Source organism: Staurois parvus, unplaced genomic scaffold (genome assembly GCF_062004578.1).
Source record: "Staurois parvus isolate SC_StPar_1 unplaced genomic scaffold, SC_StPar_1.0 ptg001928l, whole genome shotgun sequence".
Taxonomy (NCBI): Eukaryota; Metazoa; Chordata; class Amphibia; order Anura; family Ranidae; genus Staurois; species Staurois parvus.
In genome coordinates this window covers 1-21685 of record NW_028319724.1, presented here as the reverse complement: position 1 = coordinate 21685, position 21685 = coordinate 1, and the positions used below count along the sequence as shown (strand labels likewise).

The following is a 21685-nucleotide window of genomic DNA, read 5'->3' as shown; positions in this document are numbered from 1 at the left end:
AATAGAAGCTGCATGATGAAATGAAGCGCGTTAAAAGACTTGTACTTTATGGCTATGACTAAAGCTAATTGCGAAACGCGTAAGCCATTTTATATGCACATTGTACTCGCTCAATAAAGTTTATTATTTGAGAAGGCGAGTGCCGGCTATACCAATCATCATTCAAGATGCAAATGAGATTCAAGAACAGATGAGAACAGGGGCGGACTGAGAACTCATTGAGCCCCCGGGCAATAGGGGATCATGGGGCCCCTGTGTCCTTGCCCAAACTCAAAAAAGCCTATGAAAAAGGTACCAGGGGCATCTCATGGGGCCCCCTACTGATCCCGGGCCCTCGGGCAATGCCCGAGTTTCCAAATGGTAAGTCCACCCCTGGATGAGAAACGAGGTAATTGACATGTATCTGTCTGGAAAGGGTTACAAAGCCATAAGGATTCGGGACTCCAGCGAACCACCGTGTGAGCCATTATCCACAAATGGGGAAAACTTGGAACAGCGATGAACCTTCCCAGGAGTGGGCGGCCTACCAACATTACTCCAGGAGCACCACGACAACTCATCCAGGAGGTCCAAAAAGAACCCAGAACAACATCTAAAGAACTGCAGGCCTCACTTGTCTCAGTTAAGGTCAGAGTTCGTGATTCAACAATAAAAAAGAGACTGGGCAAACATGGCCTCCATGGGAGAGTTCTAAGGTGAAAGCCCCTGCTGACCAAAAAGAACACAAAGGCTCGTCTAAAATTTGGCAAAAAACATCTAGATTATCCCCAACACATTTAGGCAAATATTCTGTGGACTGATGAGACAAAAGTTTAACTTTTTGGAAGGTGCACGTCCCGCTACATCTGGTGTAAAATTAACACAGCATTTCATATAAAGAACATCATACCAACAGACAGATGTGGTGGTGGTGGTGGTGTGATGGTCTGGAACTGCTTTGCAGTTTCAGGACCTGGACAACTTGCCGTAATTGATGGAACCATGAATGCTGAGCTGTACCAGAAAATACTGAAGGAGAATGTCCGGCCATCAGTTCCTGACCTCAAGCACACTTGGGTTAAGCAGCAGGACAATGATCTGAAACACACCAGCAAATCCACCTCTGAATGGCTCAAAAAAACCAAAAGGTTTTGGAGTGGCCTAGTCAAAGTGTGGACTTAAATCTGAATGCGATGCTGTGGCATGACCCTAAACAGGCCGTTTATGCTGGAAAACCCTCCAATTTGTCTGTTGGATGGTTTTCCAGCATAAACGGGCTGCTTGTCACAGCGATGTGAAAGACTCATTGCCAGTTATTACGAGCGCTTGATTGCAGTCATTGCCATCAAGGGTGAAACAACCAGTTATTAGATTTAGGGGGCAATTACTTTTCCACATAGGGCCAGGCAGGTTTGGACAGCGTTTTCCCCTTAATAAATCAAAATGATTTAAAAACTGCATTGTGTATTCAAGTTATCTTTTGTGTAATAACATTTGTTTGATGATCAGAATCATTTAGGTGTGACAAATATGCAAAAAAATAAATCAGGAAGAAGGTAAATACTTTTTCACAGCAAGGTATGGATCGATTATGCAGAAGGTAGTTTATATATGTGAGGTCTGCCACTCTGAGAATGTAAGTAGAAGTGACCCAGGGTTTGCATTGATGCAGAGTGCTGGGCTCTAAAATATTGAATATGAATGGAGAAAACTGGTTTTTCAGCTTTCTCTAGGTTTTGGTATTCCTGGACTTGGTTTCGGAGTTTGGAGACTTTGAGGAGCTTTGGAAAGGAAGAACTCTCCAGCAGTGTCCAGGTTTGGCCAGTGTCCAATAGGGTGTGTGTACAGGTGCACATAGTTCAGGGCTTCTGTTAGGGAGCAGATGTGTTCTGCTCAGGAGACCGTACTCCATGCTGGAGTTAGGAGGTTCTGTTTCTGGAGGACTCAAGATGATTGAGTCCAGAGTACCAAGGGAACCTAGATGTCTCAGAAGACTTAGAGAGCCCAGGGTGTCAGGAGATCCTTTATGGAGAGACCGGGGTGTGGGCCTGTGCAGCAGGGAGCTGTGACTAAAAGGACTGAGAGAGTCTGGAGAGTGGCAATAGCCAGGAAAATTGGGTGAGCTGAGAGAGGGGCACAGGAACATAGAAGTCCTACATAAGATGGTGTGAGGAACCAGTCAAAAGGCCAAGGTCTAAGGCTTAAGCAGTGGTGGCTTGGTGTTATTTTTGCAGTTCCTATTTTGGTGGTGTACAATCCTGCAAGGGCAACTACTTTTATGTTGCACCCAATGAGGCCCAGGCCTGGTGTTCTGTCTTTCCAATCTAAGTGTGATCTCTGTAACTTACAGTTGTGATGAGATAGCGATAACTCCAATCTTAGTTGAATAACACAGGCAGTGACTCGATCCAGACGACACCTCAAAGATCTTGTGAAGTTTATTCCATAAACTGAGAGAATCTAACAACAATGAACATCATATAGGTAAAAAGATCATAATGTGATCTGCTTCATGACACGAGGCTAGAAGCTGTAATGCCTTACTGGGAAAAGGGGTGGGGCTATCTATACAGCATGAACTAAACCAGAGGAAAGGGAAGAGCAGAGACAAAATACAAAGAACACTTAAAGGCATATGACAGTCATGTGAAACATGACACCCAGGTAGGAGGACTGGTGATAACCCCCTTTTGTAGGCGGATATGATTCCTGAGCACCCCCTTCCCCTGGGCATAATAAACGTTACTTATGGAGCTTATGACATCACAAGGCAGAAAAACAATAATCAAAGTGGTTGTAAAGGCTCGTCTTTTATTTAAAAAAAAATAACAAACATGTCACACTTACCTGCTCTGTAATGATTATGCTTAGAGTAGCCCTGATCCTCCTATTCTCGGGTCCCCCACCTGCCGGCGCTCCTGGCCCCTCCCCCTTGCCTAGTGCTCCCATAGCTAGTTCAGTTCAGTACACATACACAGCCCGGCCCCTCCCCGCCCCCATTCCCTCCTCACTGGCTGTGATTAAAAGCAGTGGGAGCCAATGGCTGTGTCTGAGCCAATGAAGAGAGTGAGAGTCCCAGGGGAGCCAAGGCTGCCATGCACAGTGCTGGATCGAGATGGGGCTTGGGGGGGGGGTTACCTTAATGCAGGGAAAGCATAATGGTAAAAAAACCCTTGAGCCTTTGCAACCACTTTAATAAAAAATTACGGCATTCATTTTTAATCTTTTACATATTTTTATTGCACATAGGGGAAGGGAGCTAAAGGGTCAAAAGTGAGCAGTATCCTGGAGTTCAGCTTTAGTCCGCCTCATCCCTGTAACAAAAGTTACTTTACCTGTGTGCCAAAACACCATGGGGTAGATTTACTAAAACTGGTGCACTCAGAAGCTGATTGGCTACCATGCACAGCTGCACCAGGGTCTAACTTCAGCTGGTTCAATGAAGCTTTGACAATAAAACCTGGAAGCTGATTGGTTTCTATGCAGAGATGCACCAGATTTTGCACCATGCAGTTTTAGTAAATATGTGCAAAGAAACAAACAGAGGCCACACGGGCCTAGTGCATTACCTTCTAAAGATGAGATTATTGAATAAAAAGTAGTCTCCACCCAAATCACACACCTACTGAGCGACATATCAGACTGGATGTCGCTCCACTTCCTTAAACTGAACCTCTCCAAAACCGAGTTTCTTGTCTTCCCCCCAGCCCGGACACCACCCCCCATTGACTTCTCTATCACACCCAACAACGCCACCATCAAACCCGCCCCGCAGGCCAAAGTACTTGGTGTCATTCTGGACTCCAACCTATCCTTCCAGCCCCAAGTCCAATCTTTAACAAACTCGTGCAGACTCCACCTCCGCAACATCGCCAAAATCCGCACGTTCCTAACCCCAGAAACCACTAAACAGCTCATCCACTCCCTCATCATATCACGACTCGACTACTGCAACTCCCTCCTCACTGGCCTGCCTCGCCGCTGGCTATCCCCGCTTCAGTCCATCCTGAATACGGCTGCCAGACTCATTCACCTTTCCAACCGCTCTATCTCCGCCACCCCCCTCTGCCAATCCCTCCACTGGTTTCCGATTGCGCAACGGATCAAATTCAAAATCCTAATGCTGACGTACAAAGCTGTCCACCATACTGCCCCGAACTACATCACTGACCTAATATCCAAGTACCGCCCAACACGCACACTCCGCTCCTCACAAGACCTCCTTCTCTCTAGTTCCCTGGTCTCCTCCTCCCATGCCCGCCTCCAGGACTTCTCCAGGGTGTCACCCATCCTCTGGAACTCCCGGCCCCAACCCATCAGATTATCACCTACTCTCCTCTCCTTTAGGCACACCCTGAAAACCCATCTCTTCAGGGAAGCCTACCCCACCCCCTGCTAACTTGCCGACCTCCTCCATTCTTCCTACCACTCCATTTCGCACAGCTATCTCCTCCTGTGCCACCATCCCCTCCCTCCTAGATTGTAAGCTCGAAAGAGCAGGGCCCTCAATCCCCTCATGTTTTGCATTGTATTGGTATTGTTCTGTCACATGTTCTGTCCCCTCTGTAATGTACAGCGCTGAGCTAACTATTGGCGCTTTATAAATACTGTATAATAATAATAATACTCACAGAGGAATAAAATCAAAGGCACATCACAAAAAAGACAGCATGGTCCAATCTCCCTAGATGGTGGCTGCTGGGGGACTGGGGGCCTCCAAATTGCTGACGTGTTTCGAGGAAGAACTTCCTTTGACTCTGAGGAAGAGATTCTGCCTCGAAACGTGTCAGAATTTGGAGTCCCACAGTCCCCCCAACATCCACCATCTAGGGAGATTGGACCATGCTGTCTTTTTTGTGATGTGCCTTTGATTTTTTCTTTTGTGAGTATACTACAGTGAAGGAAATGCGTATGTGCTCCCCTGCTGATGTTAAATATTCGCCCCTCACAAAGAAATGATCGGTCTAAAAATCGAATGTTCAGTGTATTGTAACACTGAGAGACAGAATGGCAACAAAAAATTCAGCAGAAATGCGTCTAACAAATGATGCACTGATTTGTATGTTCATGAGGGAAAGAAGGATTTGATCCCCTATCATTCAGCAGGATTTCTGGCTCCCAGGTGTCTCTCATACAGGTAACAAGCTGAGATTAGAAGCAGTCTCTTAAAGGGAGTGCTGCTAATTGCATTTTGTTACCTGTAAAAGACACCTGTCCACAGGAGCAATCAAACCATCAGATTCCAAACTCTCCCCCATAGCAAAGACCAAAGAGCTGTCCAAGGATGTCAGGGACAAGATTGTAGACCTACACAAGGCTGGACTGGGCTACCAAACTATGGCCAAGCAGCTTGGTGAGAAGGTGACAACAGTTGGTGCAATCATTCACAAATGGAAGAAACACAAAACAAGTGTCAGTCTCCCTAGGTCTGGTGCACCATGCAAGATCTCACCTCGTGGCGTGTCAATGATCATGAGAACAGTGAGGAATCATCCCAGAACTACACGTGAGGATCTTGTCAATGATCTCCAGGCAGCTGGGACCACAGTCACCAAGAAAACAATTGGTAACACACTACGCCGACAAGGACTGAAATCCTGCAGTGCCCGCAAGGTCCCTCTGCTCAAGAAAGCACATGTCCAGGCCCGTCTGAAGTCTGCCACTGAACATCTGAATGATGCAGAGGAGGACTGGTGGGAAGTGTTGTGGTCAGATAAGGCCAAAATCCAGCTCTTTGGCATCAACTCAACTCGCCATGTTTGGAGGAGGAGGAATGCTGCCTATGACCCCAAGAACACCATCCCAACTGTGAAACATGGTGGTGGAAACATTCTGCTTTGGGGGTGTTTTTCTGGGGACAGGACAACTGCACCGCTTAAAAGGGACGATGGACGGGGCAATGTACCCTCAAATCTTGGGTGAGAACCTTCTTCCCTTAGCCAGGGCATTGAAAATGGGTCGTGGATGGGTGTTCCGGCATGACAATGACCCAAAACACACGGCCAAGGCAACAAAGGAGTGGCTCAAGAAGAAGCACATTATTGTCCTGGAGTGGCCTAGCCAGTCTCCAGACCTTCATCCGATTGAAAATCTGTGGAGGGAGCTGAAAGTTCGAGTTGCCAAACGTCAGCCACCAAACCTTTAATGACTTGGAGAGGATCTGCCATGAGGAGTGGGCCAAAATCCCTCCTGAGATGTGTGCGAACCTGGGGGCCAACTCCAGGAAACATCTGACCTCTATGATTGCCAACAAGGGATTTGCCACCAAGTACTAAGTCATGTTTTGTGAAGGGGATCAAATACTTATTTCCCTCATGAACATGCAAATCGGTCTTCATTTGTTAGACGCATTTCTGCTGAATTTTTTGTTGCTATTCTGTCTCTCAGTGTTACAATACACCGAACATTCGATTTTTACACCAATCATTTCTTTGTGAGGGGCAAACATTCAAAATCAGCAGGGGAGCAAATACATATTTCTTTCATTGTACTCTTTATTCAGTAAATCTCATTTTTAGAAGGTAATGCACTAGGCCCGTGCACCCTCGGTTTGTTTCTTTGCACACAGCTCCTTTGGATTTCCCTGGTCCGTTGAGGGCAGCAAGGCTTGCATTTCCAAAAAGTACTACATGTGGGGTTACTGACATTGTGGAGCTCATCGTCCAGCGCAGGAGTTTCAGCATTCATTTGCTCATGCTTTTTTATCAGTTTTAGTAAATAACCCCCATGTGTTCCTTCTAATAAGAACCTAATGCGCCATTCACCAAAAAATACGCAAACGATGATGTACACAACTCAGCACAAGTCATCTTCATGTCAGGGTGAAGATTGCAGAAACCTTTCTTTTATCACGTACACAGCTGAGACATCAAGAGGAAGCTTAGAAATGGAAAGAGAAGGATTTCTGAGAAAATCTCCAGTTATAACCCCCCTCCCAAACTAGACTGAACCCCCATTCTTGTGTTTTGCAGGGTTTCTTCCAAATCAGGTCCCAGAGGACACGCTGCACCCCATATTGGATGAACTAATTTACAAGCTCTCAGCATCGTCCAATCCCGTCACTGGAAACGCTGCTACACGATCACTACTTCTCATACTGGAATCCAGTCCAAATATTGTGCAGATGGTGGGCACTCGCTATAAAGGTACCTCACCAGAATGTATTCCTGCTTTAGATACAGTGACAGAAAAAATATCTACAAGTTATCTGGGCAATTCATAATGCGTGTCTACGAGACTCTTTTGAATGCTTTTGTGCCTCCGCATGACAAATAATGCCTGCATAAATTTATTGGAGGCATGGTGGGGGGCAGCACCTAGGTTGAAGTGTCTATACGTTCTTGCTCTCTGTGCACGTTCAGCCCCAGTAGCAGAGCTTCATTGGTTGCTAAGATGGTTGTGCAGTTGACAGCGTCCTAGCAACCAACAACAAATCCCTGGCCTTGTTCACTTGCTGGCTGGGAGGTTCCTGTTAGTAACCCAAATATGGCCATGGTCATATATGGATAATGGTGTCAGCAAGCATCCTTCGCCCCTTTGTTTTCATTCTTCTGTGAGCTAGAATATCTCTTGGCCGGTAGCTGAATAGGGCTGGGAATGTGTCATTGGTTTGCTAGGAAGCCAGTGTGCACCACCTACCCTGTCAACCAAAAATCCTAGGCAGGAAGCTGTCACAGCGCTGAGCAAACCTATTGGCGCTATATAAACACTATATATAATATATAATAATATAAAGTGTCCGGACTGGAAGGGGGTGAAAGTGTCCGGACTGGAAGGGGGGTGAAAGTGTCCGGACTGGAAGGGGGGTGAAAGTGTCCGGACTGGGAGGGGGGTGAAAGTGTCCGGACTGGGAGGGGGGTGAAAGTGTCCGGACTGGAAGGGAGTGAAAGTGTCCGGACTGGAAGGGAGTGAAAGTGTCCGGACTGGAAGGGGGTGAAAGTGTCCAGACTGGGAGGGGGGTGAAAGTGTCCGGACTGGAAGGGGGGTGAAAGTGTCCGGACTGGAAGGGAGTGAAAGTGTCCGGACTGGAAGGGAGTGAAAGTGTCCGGACTGGAAGGGGGGTGAAAGTGTCCGGACTGGAAGGGGGGTGAAAGTGTCCGGACTGGAAGGGGGTGAAAGTGTCCGGACTGGAAGGGGGGTGAAAGTGTCCGGACTGGAAGGGGGGTGAAAGTGTCCGGACTGGAGGGGAGTGAAAGTGTCCGGACTGGGAGGGGGGTGAAAGTGTCCGGACTGGAAGGGGGTGAAAGTGTCCGGACTGGAAGGGGTGAAAGTGTCCGGACTGGAAGGGGGGAAAGTGTCTAGACTGGAAGGGGGAAAGTGTCTAGACTGGAAGGGGGGAAAGTGTCTAGACTGGAAGGGGGGGAAGTGTCCGGACTGGAAGGGGGGGAAAGTGTCCGGACTGGAAGGGGGGGAAAGTGTCCGGACTGGAAGGGGGGGAAAGTGTCCGGACTGGAAGGGGGGGAAAGTGTCCGGACTGGAAGGGGGGGAAAGTGTCCGGACTGGAAGGGGGGGAAAGTGTCTGGACTGGAAGGGGGTGAAAGTGTTCGAACTGGAAGGGGGTAAAAGTGTTCGAACTGGAAGGGGGTAAAAGTGTCCGGACAGGAAGGGGGTGAAAGTGTCCGGACAGGAAGGGGGTGAAAGTGTCCGGACAGGAAGGGGGTGAAAGTGTCCGGACTGGAAGGGGGTGAAAGTGTCCGGACTGGAAGGAGGTGAAAGTGTTCAAATTGGAAGGGGGGGAAAGTGTCCGGACTGGAAGGGGGGGAAAGTGTCCGGACTGGAAGAGGGGAAAGTGTTCGAACTGGAAGGGGGTGAAAGTGTCCGGACAGGAAGGGGGTGAAAGTGTCCGGACTGGAAGGGGGTGAAAGTGTCCGGACAGGAAGGGGGTGAAAGTGTCCGGACAGGAAGGGGGTGAAAGTGTCCGGACAGGAAGGGGGTGAAAGTGTCTGGACTGGAAGGGGGGAAAGTGTCTGGACTTGAATTGGTTAATAAGCTTTTTTTTGTGTATATCATTCTAAAATAATGGTGCCTTCTTGTCTTGTGCATGGCCAGATTATAGAGATGTTTTCAGTGGGGGAAATAGATTATCATAAGTAAATAGGCAGAAATCTGCATCTGAAATAATGAATCCAGTGACCGTTTCCTCTACCTGCCTGTGTTTCAGATTTCTGCAGTCGTACCCTTTTTAAAACATTCATGCAGGAGTGGAAAACGCTGCAGTAAAAAAAAAACTGTGCACTCAGCAGCTGCAGCAAAGTATCCTGCCTGGATGTTTCTGAGCGACGGCGGGAGGATGAAATAAAACCCTGATATGTCTGTAACTGTTGCATTGCAGATTAGGAGCGCTATCAGCATTATACTGCAGAGGACAACACTGATAATAGTTTGTAGTTCTTTTGTCTGTTCTAGAACTGCAAATTACAGAATGTCTGATAGTCAGACACTACATCATACCTGCTACACATTACTACAGCAAATCTCACATCTGCAATAGCACAAGGGACACAAAACAGCCCTACTGCATAAAGCGCAAAGCTTTCTTCAGCCGACTAGCAGTTGACAAGTAATTTGGAATACAATAATATATACAGGATGCATACAATATAAAAATCTCTCTATATAAATACATACTATATTGCCAAAAGTATTGCCCCCCCCCCTCCAAATCATGTGATTCAGGTGTTCCAATCCCCTCCATATCATGTGATTTAGGTGTTCCAATCCCCTCCATGGACACAGGTGTATACAATCCAGCCCCTAGGCATGCAGACTGCTTCTACAAACATTGGTGAAAGAATGGGTCTCTCTCAGGAGCTCAGTGACTCCAAGCGTGGTCCCGTGATAGGTGGTCACCTGTGCAATAAGTCCATCCGTGACATTTCCTGGCTACTAAATATTCCACGCTCAACTGTTAGTGGGATTATAACAAAGTGGAAGCAACTGGGAACAACAGCAACTCAGCCACCAAGTGGTAGGCCACGTCACATGACAGAGCGGGGTCAGCGCATGCTGAAGCGCACAGTGCACAGAAGTCACCAACTGTCTGCAGAGTCAATAGCTAAAGACCTCCAAACTTGGTGTGGCCTTCAGATGAGCCCAACAACAGTGCATAGAGAGCTTCATGGAATGGGTTTCCATGGCCGAGCAGCTGCATCCAAGCCTTACATCACCAAGTGCAATGCAAAGCGTCGGATGCCGTGGTGTAAAGCATGCCGCCACTGGACTCTAGAGCAGAGGAGCTGTGTTCTCTGGAGGGTCCAATCACGCTTCTCTGTCTGGCAATCGGATGGACGTGTCTGGGTTTGGTGGTTGCCAGGAGAACGGTACTTGCCTGACTGCATTGTGCCAAGTGTAAAGTTTGGTGGAGGGGGGATTATGGTGTGGGGTTGATTTTCAGGGGTTGGGCTTGGCCCCCTAGTTCCAGTGAAGGGAACTCTTAAGGTGACATTTTGGAGAATTTCATGTTCCCAACTTTGTGGGAAGAGTTTGGGGATGGCCCCTTCCTGTTCCAACATGACTGCGCACCAGTGCACAAAGCAAGGTCCATAAAGACATGGAGGAGCCAGTTTGGGGTGGAGGAACTTGACTGTCCTGCACAGAGTCCTGACCTCAACCCCATAGAACACCTTTGGGATGAATTAGAGCGGAGACTGCGAGCCAGGCCTCCTCCCCCGACATCAGTGCCTGACCTGACAAATGTGCTTCTGGAAGAATGGTCCAACCTTCCCATAGACACCCTCCTAAACCTTGTGGACGGCCTTCCCAGAAGAGTTGAAGCTGTTATAGGTGCAAAGGGCGGGGCCAACCCAATATTGAACCCTACGGACTAAGACTGGGGGGCCATTAAAGGTCATGTGCGTGGAAAGGGCGGGGCCAACTCAATATTGAACCCTACGGACTAAGACTGGGGTACCATTAAAGTGTGTGTGTATATGTATATGTGTGTGTGTGTGTATGTATGTATATATATATATATGCCAGGATACAGATCCTTATCCCTAAACAAAATACACTATTATTTTCAGCTGAGAGCCAATATATTTTGAAAATTAGATTGCTGAAAATAAAGATCCTAATCCTTGAGTTTAGTGAATTAAGAATTATACAATATAAAGACAACATTATCGTGTACATTTAGGTTTGCCATGAAATGAACAAATTTGCTGTCCATATTGTGTCTGCTCAGGGCTGCGATCTCTGCTGAGCAAGCAGTGGACTGGAAAAGGTTTTGGCCGAGAGCTCAGCCGACTCCTGGATCTGCTGTACTCCACCTCTTACCAGCAGCAGGAGATGCAGGTAATGGACAAAAACGGTAAATATAAGAAGGATATTACTGACTATTCCAAGTGATGCTGGTAAAAGATTGATTTTTAATTTTTTTTCTAAACAAATACAATTACCATGCAGCAGAGGGAAAGCGCGGGACGGATTGTTATTCCTCAGCACTAAACCCAAAACACAACAGCAAGTTGTGATGCATTAGGTCAGGGGTAGGCAAACTGCGGCTCTCCAGCTGTTGTGGAACTACATTTCCCATGAGGCATTGCAACATTACAAAACTGACAGTTACAGCTATGACTTGCAGAGGCATGATGGAACTTGTAGTCCTGCAACAGCTGGAGAGCCGCAGTTTGCCCACCCCCGCATTAGGTGCTATTAAACTGCCTGCTGGAAATTCTGAGCAAAATACACAAACCACCATAGTGGTCCCAGCTTCAGTATCCAGAATCAGTGGCACCAAAAATTTACATCCAGGCCTTAAGGAAGACAAGAATGATGATGTAATAGGATCCTGCAGCTTCCACGAAGGGATCCGGGTGATCCAGTGCAGCTCAAATGACAGAAAGACAAGAGCGTGGGACCCAAGTTAGAATAAATCAACTGATTTGTTAAAAGAAATGTTTAGCATACCTACCATTAAAATCTCGTTGATCAGCGTGGGAAGCAGAGGGGGCACCAGGAGGGACAAATAACCAGGCAAAGCTGAAGTAGCGACAGCTCCCAATCTAATAGGTGGTGTGCAGGGATCTTGCTCTGACAGCTGTCAAAAGAAGCGCCAATCCCTGTATGCTGGCTATCAGATTGGGGGCTGCCGCTACTTCAGCTTTGCATGGGTATGTGTCTGCCCTGTTGCCCTCTGCTTCCCACGCTGATCTAACAGATTTTAACTGTAAGTGTGCTATATCATTTCGGCAATAAATCAGTTATTTTTATTCTAACTTGTATCCCTTGCTCCTGTCTTTTGTTTTTGTAATCCTGTGCAGGCAGCTTTTGACGTCACCACGTCAGCGCTGGCCACTGTAAGAGGTCCCTGCATGCGGAATGTGAAGGTTTTTAGAATGTAAAATGTTTGCATCGAGTGTTTGCTTTTGATGTAATGTATAGGGATTCCTGCAGATCCTTCTCCCGGACTATTGCTGCAGGAGAACAAGTTCAGGAGCATCACATGATGTCGCTAGAATCCACATAGTGACATTTTCATTGCAGCTTTAACTTGTATATAAACCCTAAAAATTAAATCTATAGCTGCCCAACTCTTATGAGGCACAATGTGCGCTGTCATGTTATGACTGGATAATATTGTGGAAATATGGCTGGTTTCCCCCCTTTTCTCTAAGATTCCTGTATTTGGTACAATGTCTTAAGAACTGTTACACTATGTATATTTGTGCATACAGCAATAAAACTTCTTTAAAAAAGTGCAAAAAAAAAAAATCTATAACTGCCCATTTTAACCTCATCTGAATTTTTTATTTTTCTGCACTTGCCATCTTTTAAAATGTATCCGATTTTCTAGGAAATCCTGTTTTGTGGTTTGCATTTCCAGTTTCAGGGTGACAGCGCTGCCTTACACTGTGGTGGTGGTGGTGATGGTGGGGGTCACCCCATTTGCAAACTCCCAATGTGGGACTACAAGCTGCTATTCTGATGCACAACGTGCCTGCTAGTGTCCCATTTTGCAAACTATCATCCTGTCTAGGAGAAAAAGCAACAACATCCCCCTCCAATGTCCAGGACAAGGAAGTAATGCACGTCTGCGGGCTCTCGCCACCCACCTGCACACTGCAATAAAGCACACTGCACGTGGTCACACGACCACTATAAACCAATAAATGGTGTCCTGCAATGTTTTATTGCAAATCTGAAAAATATTTGGCAGTACCCTATTCCTGAAAAAGATCTGGAAGTATCCTATACCTGAATGAACAGGATATCCTGTGAAAATGCAGTACACTTTAACACGTGCTAAAATGCATGTCAACAGATGTCAAAGGGACATCTGAAAAACAATGATTTCCACTGTGTCCTATTCACACCATAACACTGCATTGACCTGCATTGAGCTAAAATGCATACATGTTGCATTTATGCAACGGATGTAAGCAGATGTCAACGCAATGCACAGGATATTCTGTGACTATGCAGTAAACTTGAATGCATGCTAAAATGCATGTCAACAGATCTCAAAACATACAACGGATGTCAAAATGTACAGGTGAAACTTGAAAAATTAGAATATGGTGCAAAAGTTCATTTATTTCAGTGCAGCAACTTAAAAGGTGAAACTAATATATGAGACTCATTCCATGCAAAGCAAGATAGTTCAAGCCGTGATTTGTCATCATTGTGATGATTATGGCTTACAGCTCATAAAAAAACCCAAATCCACAATCTCAGAAAATGAGAATATTGTGAAAAGGTGGAATATTCTCGGCTCAAAGTGTCCCACTTTAATCAGCTAATTAAGCCATAACACCTGCAAATGGTTCCTGAGCCTTTAAATGGTCTCTCAGTCTGGTTCAGTAGGAATCACAATCATGGGAAAGACTGCTGACCTGACACCATCATTGACACCCTCCATAAGGAGGGAAAGCCTCAAAAGGTAATTGCAGAAGAAGTTGGATGTTCCCAAAGTGCTGTATCAAAGCACATTAATAGAAAGTTATGTGGAAGGGAAAAGTGTGGAAAAAAAAGGTGCACAAGCAGCAGGGATGACCGCAGCCTGGAGAGGATTGTCAGGAAAAGGCCATTCAAAAGTGTTGGGGACTTTCACAAGGAGTGGACTGAGGCTGGAGTCAGTGCATCAAGAGCCCCCATACACAGACGATTCCTGGACATGGGCTTCAAATGTCGTATTCCTCTTGTCAAGCCACTCCTGAACAACAAACAACGTCAGAAGCGTCTTACCTGGGCTAAATAAAAACAGACCTGGTCTGTTGCTCAGTGGTCCAAAGTCCTCTTTTCTGATGAGAGCAACTTTTGCATCTCATTTGGAAACCAAGGACCCCAAGTATGGAGGAAGAATGGAGAGGCACAAGGACCCCGAGTATGGAGGAAGAATGGAGAGGCCCAAGGACCCCGAGTATGGAGGAAGAATGGAGAGGCCCAAGGACCCCGAGTATGGAGGAAGAATGGAGAGGCCCAAGGACCCCGAGTATGGAGGAAGAATGGAGAGGCACAAGGACCCCGAGTATGGAGGAAGAATGCAGAGGCACACACTGCAAGATGCTTGAAGTCCAGTGTGAAGTTTCCACAGTCTGTGTTGATTTGGGGAGCCGTGTCATCTGCTGGTGTTGGTCCACTGTGCTTCATTAAGTCCAGGGTCAACGCAGCCGTCTACCAGGAGATTTTTGAGCACTTCATGCTTCCTTCTGCAGACGAGCTTTATGGGGATGCTGACTTCATTTTCCAGCAGGACTTGGCTCCGCCCACACTGCCAAAAGCACCAAAACCTGGTTCAATGACCGTGGGATTACTGTGCTTGATTGGCCAGCAAACTCGCCTGACCTGAACCCCATAGAGAATCTATGGGGCATTGCCAAGAGAAAGATGAGAGACATGAGACCGAACAATGCAGAAGAGCTGAAGGCCGCTATTGAAGCATCCTGGTCTTCCATAACACCTCAGCAGTGCCACAGGCTGATAGCTTCCATGCCACGCCGCATTGAGGCAGTAATTGCTGCAAAAGGGGCCCAAACCAAGTACTGAGTACATATGCAGCTTCTACTTTTCAGAGGTCTGATATTGTTCTATGTACAATCCGCGTTTTATTGATTGCATGGAATATTCTCATTTTCTGAGATTGTGGATTTGGGGTTTTCATGAGCTGTAAGCCATAATCATCACAATGATGACAAATCACGGCTTGAACTATCTTGCTTTGCATGTAATGAGTCTCATATATTAGTTTCACCTTTTAAGTTGCTGCACTAAAATAAATGAACTTTTGCACCATATTCTAATTTTTTGAGTTTCACCTGTATGTCAACAGACATCATCACGCGACTAAAATGGATGTAAATGTATATCCATTTTTCATATATACTAGCGTTTAATTCTGACACTTGCAGTCACATCTGCTGCACCTCGGTTTCCTTGAAAAACAAGAACAAGTGCTACTAGGGGGTTATTAGGAGTGGAGCATCTGCTTTCTAGAGAGAACCTCTCCCACCATTATTCTGTGTATGACTGTGTTTTCAGTTTCTGCTTCTTTGCGGACTCACCAGAAATTTGATGTTGTGTGAATAGAGGCTACACCGTGCCGCCCTCATCATTCAGGCTGTGTGGAGGGGATTCCTGGTGCGAAGGAGGGTGAAGAAGCTGCCACGGTTGGTGACATCACTACAGAGAAGTTTTAGGTACGAACATCCGTGAAATATTCCTACATCTCCCTTGTACCACCCATGGTAGAGCATCCTATGAGTTACAGAGCAGCAAACTGTTAGTTGTGTTCAATGTTCGGTCTCAGTTGTTGTTACTCTGGGTGCTCTTTAGACAACATTATTATTCTGTTTGCAACGTCACAATCACAACTTCTCTACAATGTGATTATACTCATTACTGCAGCCCCAAGTCCAATCTTTAACAAACCCGTGCAGACTCCACCTCCGCAACATCGCCAAAATCCGCACGTTCCTAACCCCAGAAACCACTAAACAGCTCATCCACTCCCTCATCATATCACGACTCGACTACTGCAACTCCCTCCTCACTGGCCTGCCTCACCGCTGGCTATCCCCGCTTTAGTCCATCCTGAATACGGCTGCCAGACTCATTCACCTTTCCAACCGCTCCGTTTCTGCCAACCCCCTCTGCCAATCCCTCCACTAGCCTCCACTCAGTGTCCTCCACCCCCCTCTGCCAATCCCTCCACTAGCCTCCACTCAGTGTCCTCCACCCCCCTCTGCCAATCCCTCCACTGACCTCCGCTCAGTGTCCTCCACCCCCCTCTGCCAATCCCTCCACTGACCTCCGCTCAGTGTCCTCCACCCCCCTCTGCCAATCCCTCCACTAGCCTCCACTCAGTGTTCTCCACCCCCTCTGCCAATCCCTCCACTGGCCTCCACTCAGTGTCCTCCACCCCCCTCTGCCAATCCCTCCACTGGCTTCCGATTGCGCAACGGATCAAATTCAAAATCCTAACACTGACGTACAAAGCCGTCCACCATACTGCCCCGAACTACATCACCGACCTAATATCCAAGTACTGCCCAACACGCACACTCCGCTCCTCACAAGACCTCCTTCTCTCTAGTTCCCTGGTCTCCTCCTCCCATGCCCGCCTCCAGGACTTCTCCAGGGTGTCACCCATCCTCTGGAACTCCCTGACCCAACCCATCAGATTATCACCTACTCTCCTCTCCTTTAGGCGCACCCTGAAAACCCATCTCTTCGGGGAAGCCTACCCCACCCCCTGCTAACTTGCCGACCTCCTCCACTCTTCCTACCACTCCATCCCCCACAGCTATCTCCTCCTGTGCCACCATCCCCTCCCTCCAAGATTGTAAGCTCAAAGGAGCAGGGCCCTCGATCCCCTCATGTTTTGCATTGTATTGTTGTTGTTCTGTCACATGTTCTGTCCCCCTTTGTAATGTACAGCGCTGAGCGAACTATTGGCGCTTTATAAATACTGTATAATAATAATAATTACTGGTTTATAGCATCCAAGTCCTCCCAAGCCATTCCATTCATGAGACATATTTTTATTCCTGGTGACTTCACTTGTGCATGCTCTTTCGTAATCCTATTCAAGGCATCTTGGCCATGTCGGGATGTTCAGAGCGCCCTGCCGGTATGACATCTTCACTTGTCTCTGGCATATCCGCTCTCACAAGTCCTTACTAAAACTGATGTAGCTTTCATTATAATAATACCTGATGACCCTGCCATGTCAGTCCTTATTCAGGCACTTCCTGTTATGGGATCCATGTTTCCCAATCGTGCTCCTGGGTTGTCAGCATGGCACATGCTCCCCTGGTGGAGACCACGATCTGCCCCACATTGAATTGGCATAGAACACCCATTGTCACAATCGGTTTACCAGTCCTTAACACTGAGGTGCAGCTCACACTGGAGTGAGTGCCCATAATTAGGAAATTGCTGATTGCAGCAGTAGATGGGGAACCAAAAATTTAAATAAGGTGCAAAACGTTTTTTCCAGGAAAAAAAATATTGTTTATAATAGAGCAAACTAGATGTTATCTATTTAAGATTTGGATCTATTAAAGGTGGGGTGCACTTTAAAAAAAATAAGTGGGAGCGAGAAAATGTAACCAGCGCACCATGGATCTCCAGAACGGGTCCAAAGATTTATTCACGATCACATTGTTACAGAAAATAGCAATGTTTTGGAGCCTGGCAGGACCCCTTCATCGGGCACGTGACATTAAGGGCCAATTCACACCAGTGCGTTGATCTGCGCTAAAACGGAAGGACATCTGAAAAACAATGACTTCCACTGTATCCTATTCAAACCATACCGCTGCATTGACCTGCGTTGCGCTAAAATGCAACATGTATGCATTTTAGCTCAACTCAACGGATGTAAGTGGATGTCAACGCAATGGACAGGATATCCTGTGAAAATGCAGTACACTTGAATGCGTGCTAAAATGCATGTCAAGAGATGTCAAAACGTACAACAACGGATGTCAAAATGTATGTCAACAGACGTCATCGCGCGACTAAAAAGGATTGAAATGTATATCCATTTTTCATATTCTAGCATAAGTCAGTGTGAATTGGCCCTATAAGTGCACTTATCCTATTTTCCCTTGACCTAACCTAACCTAATCCACCCTCCTCCTCCGCAGATGCATAGTTCTCTTTTTCTGTCATGGTTCTCTTTGTTTACATCTACTAGCTCCAAAATTCTCACTCTCCTGGCTGTGTCTGTGTCTTACAGTCCCATATTCTTCAATTAGATCATCTCTGTTCATTTCTGGCCTTGATTAACAGCCCCATAGAAATCTATGCAGCACTAATACACCGGCACGGCCAGGACAGTGAAGATTTGTGGGGCTGGATGTAAACAAACAGAGACACCATGGCCATCGGATCGAGGAAAGTGTGCATCTGGAGAGAGAGAGGGCGGGGGGGGGGGGGTTAAGTTATGTCAGAGGACGTGGGCAACAAGAATATATATACTTTGTTCTGCTAATCCAGATAATGAGCCCTACCTTATCATGGGTATACGTCTGTACCCGAGTGTGGCAGATCACTGTACGTACCTTTTATCTCACACAGGAAACAAACCAGTATTAATGATGATGCTTCAATCTGAACATTCTCAAACTGATATAGAAATCACCTAGAAAGTTAAACTGACTAATCTATGGTATGAAATGGACTTATAGTCAGGCCTTCGAAAGTCAATTTTGTTTCTAATTATTAACTTGTAGAGCAAAAAGAGAGCAAGAAATGACTCAACTGAAGAGACAGAAAGAGGAAGAGGAACTGCGGGAACAACTGCACCTGCAGAGACTCCGAGCTATGAGAATGTTCCGGGAGAAGCAGCTCACTCTGCTGGAGATTGTCCATGCAGGTAATCAGTGGCCCCCACTGCCCCCTGATGCAGGTAATCACTGGCCCCCACTGCTCCCAGATACAGGTAATCACTGGCCCCCACTGCTCCCTGATGCAGGTAATCACTGGCCCCCACTGCTCCCTGATGCAGGTAATCACTGGCCCCCACTGCTCCCTGATACAGGTAATCACTGGCCCCCACTGCCCCTGATGCAGGTAATCACTGGCCCCCACTGCTCCCTGATACAGGTAATCACTGGCCCCCACTGCCCCTGATGCAGGTAATCACTGGCCCCCACTGCCCCTGATGCAGGTAATCACTGACCCCTACTGCTCCCTGATACAGGTAATCACTGACCCCCACTGCTCCCAGATACAGGTAATCACTGGCCCCCACTGCTCCCTGATGCAGGTAATCACTGGCCCCCACTGCTCCCTGATGCAGGTAATCACTGGCCCCCACTGCTCCCAGATACAGGTAATCACTGACCCCCACTGCTCCCAGATACAGGTAATCACTGGCCCCCACTGCTCCCTGATGCAGGTAATCACTGACCCCCACTGCTCCCGGATACAGGTAATCACTGACCCCCACTGCTCCCTGATACAGGTAATCACTGGCCCCCACTGCCCCTGATGCAGGTAATCACTGACCCCCACTGCTCCCTGATACAGGTAATCACTGGCCCCCACTGCTCCCTGATGCAGGTAATCACTGGCCCCCACTGCTCCCTGATGCAGGTAATCACTGACCCCCACTGCTCCCAGATACAGGTAATCACTGGCCCCCACTGCTCCCTGATGCAGGTAATCACTGGCCCCCACTGCTCCCTGATACAGGTAATCACTGGCCCCCACTGCCCCTGATGCAGGTAATCACTGGCCCCCACTGCTCCCTGATACAGGTAATCACTGGCCCCCACTGCCCCTGATGCAGGTAATCACTGACCCCCACTGCTCCCTGATACAGGTAATCACTGGCCCCCACTGCTCCCTGATGCAGGTAATCACTGGCCCCCACTGCTCCCTGATGCAGGTAATCACTGACCCCCACTGCTCCCAGATACAGGTAATCACTGGCCCCCACTGCTCCCTGATGCAGGTAATCACTGACCCCCACTGCTCCCGGATACAGGTAATCACTGACCCCCACTGCTCCCTGATACAGGTAATCACTGGCCCCCACTGCCCCTGATGCAGGTAATCACTGACCCCCACTGCTCCCTGATACAGGTAATCACTGGCCCCCACTGCCCCTGATACAGGTAATCACTGACCCCCACTGCTCCCGGATACAGGTAATCACTGGCCCCCACTGCTCCCTGATACAGGTAATCACTGGCCCCCACTGCTCCCTGATGCAGGTAATCACTGGCCCCCACTGCTCCCTGATACAGGTAATTACTGGCCCCCACTGCTCCCTTATACAGGTAATCACTGACCCCCACTGCTCCCTGATGCAGGTAATCACTGGCCCCCACTGCTCCCTGATACAGGTAATCACTGGCCCCCACTGCTCCCTGATGCAGGTAATCACTGGCCCCCACTGCTCCCTGATGCAGGTAATCACTGGCCCCCACTGCTCCCGGATACAGGTAATCACTGGCCCCCACTGCTCCCTGATGCAGGTAATCACTGGCCCCCACTGCTCCCTGATACAGGTAATTACTGGCCCCCACTGCTCCCTTATACAGGTAATCACTGACCCCCACTGCTCCCTGATACAGGTAATTACTGGCCCCCACTGCTCCCTGATGCAGGTAATCACTGGCCCCCACTGCTCCCTGATGCAGGTAATCACTGGCCCCCACTGCTCCCTGATGCAGGTAATCACTGGCCCCCACTGCTCCCTGATGCAGGTAATCACTGGCCCCCACTGCTCCCTGATGCAGGTAATCACTGGCCCCAACTGCTCCCTGATACAGGTAATTACTGGCCCCCACTGCTCCCTGATGCAGGTAATCACTGGCCCCCACTGCTCCCTGATGCAGGTAATCACTGGCCCCCACTGCTCCCTGATGCAGGTAATCACTGGCCCCCACTGCTCCCGGATACAGGTAATCACTGGCCCCCACTGCTCCCTGATGCAGGTAATCACTGGCCCCCACTGCTCCCTGATACAGGTAATTACTGGCCCCCACTGCTCCCTTATACAGGTAATCACTGACCCCCACTGCTCCCTGATGCAGGTAATCACTGGCCCCCACTGCTCCCTGATGCAGGTAATCACTGACCCCCACTGCTCCCAGATACAGGTAATCACTGGCCCCCACTGCTCCCTGATGCAGGTAATCACTGACCCCCACTGCTCCCTGATACAGGCAATCACTGGCCCCCACTGCCCCTGATACAGGTAATCACTGGCCCCCACTGCTCCCTGATACAGGTAATTACTGGCCCCCACTGCTCCCTTATACAGGTAATCACTGACCCCCACTGCTCCCTGATACAGGTAATTACTGGCCCCCACTGCTCCCTGATGCAGGTAATCACTGGCCCCCACTGCTCCCTGATGCAGGTAATCACTGGCCCCCACTGCTCCCTGATGCAGGTAATCGCTGGCCCCCACTGCTCCCTGATGCAGGTAATCACTGGCCCCAACTGCTCCCTGATACAGGTAATTACTGGCCCCCACTGCTCCCTGATGCAGGTAATCACTGGCCCCCACTGCTCCCTGATGCAGGTAATCACTGGCCCCCACTGCTCCCGGATACAGGTAATCACTGGCCCCCACTGCTCCCTGATGCAGGTAATCACTGGCCCCCACTGCTCCCTGATACAGGTAATTACTGGCCCCCACTGCTCCCTTATACAGGTAATCACTGACCCCCACTGCTCCCTGATACAGGTAATTACTGGCCCCCACTGCTCCTGATACAGGTAATCACTGGCCCCCACTGCTCCC

General features: G+C 48.2%; 1 protein-coding gene across 1 annotated transcript in view; it reads left to right on the top strand.

Annotated features, from left to right (window-relative positions):
• The window catches only part of IQCB1 (IQ motif containing B1), a gene marked incomplete at its 3' end in the record, with an annotated part of 45289 nt that extends 26457 nt beyond the window's left edge, over positions 1 to 18832 (top strand). The window contains exons 8-11 of the mRNA XM_089664512.1: positions 6923 to 7124; positions 11162 to 11271; positions 15505 to 15614; positions 18657 to 18832. Coding sequence (XP_089520638.1) covers positions 6923 to 7124; positions 11162 to 11271; positions 15505 to 15614; positions 18657 to 18832 — 598 coding nt within the window. The remainder of the gene's footprint in view (positions 1 to 6922; positions 7125 to 11161; positions 11272 to 15504; positions 15615 to 18656) is intronic.
• Positions 18833 to 21685: the final 2853 nt, after the last annotated feature.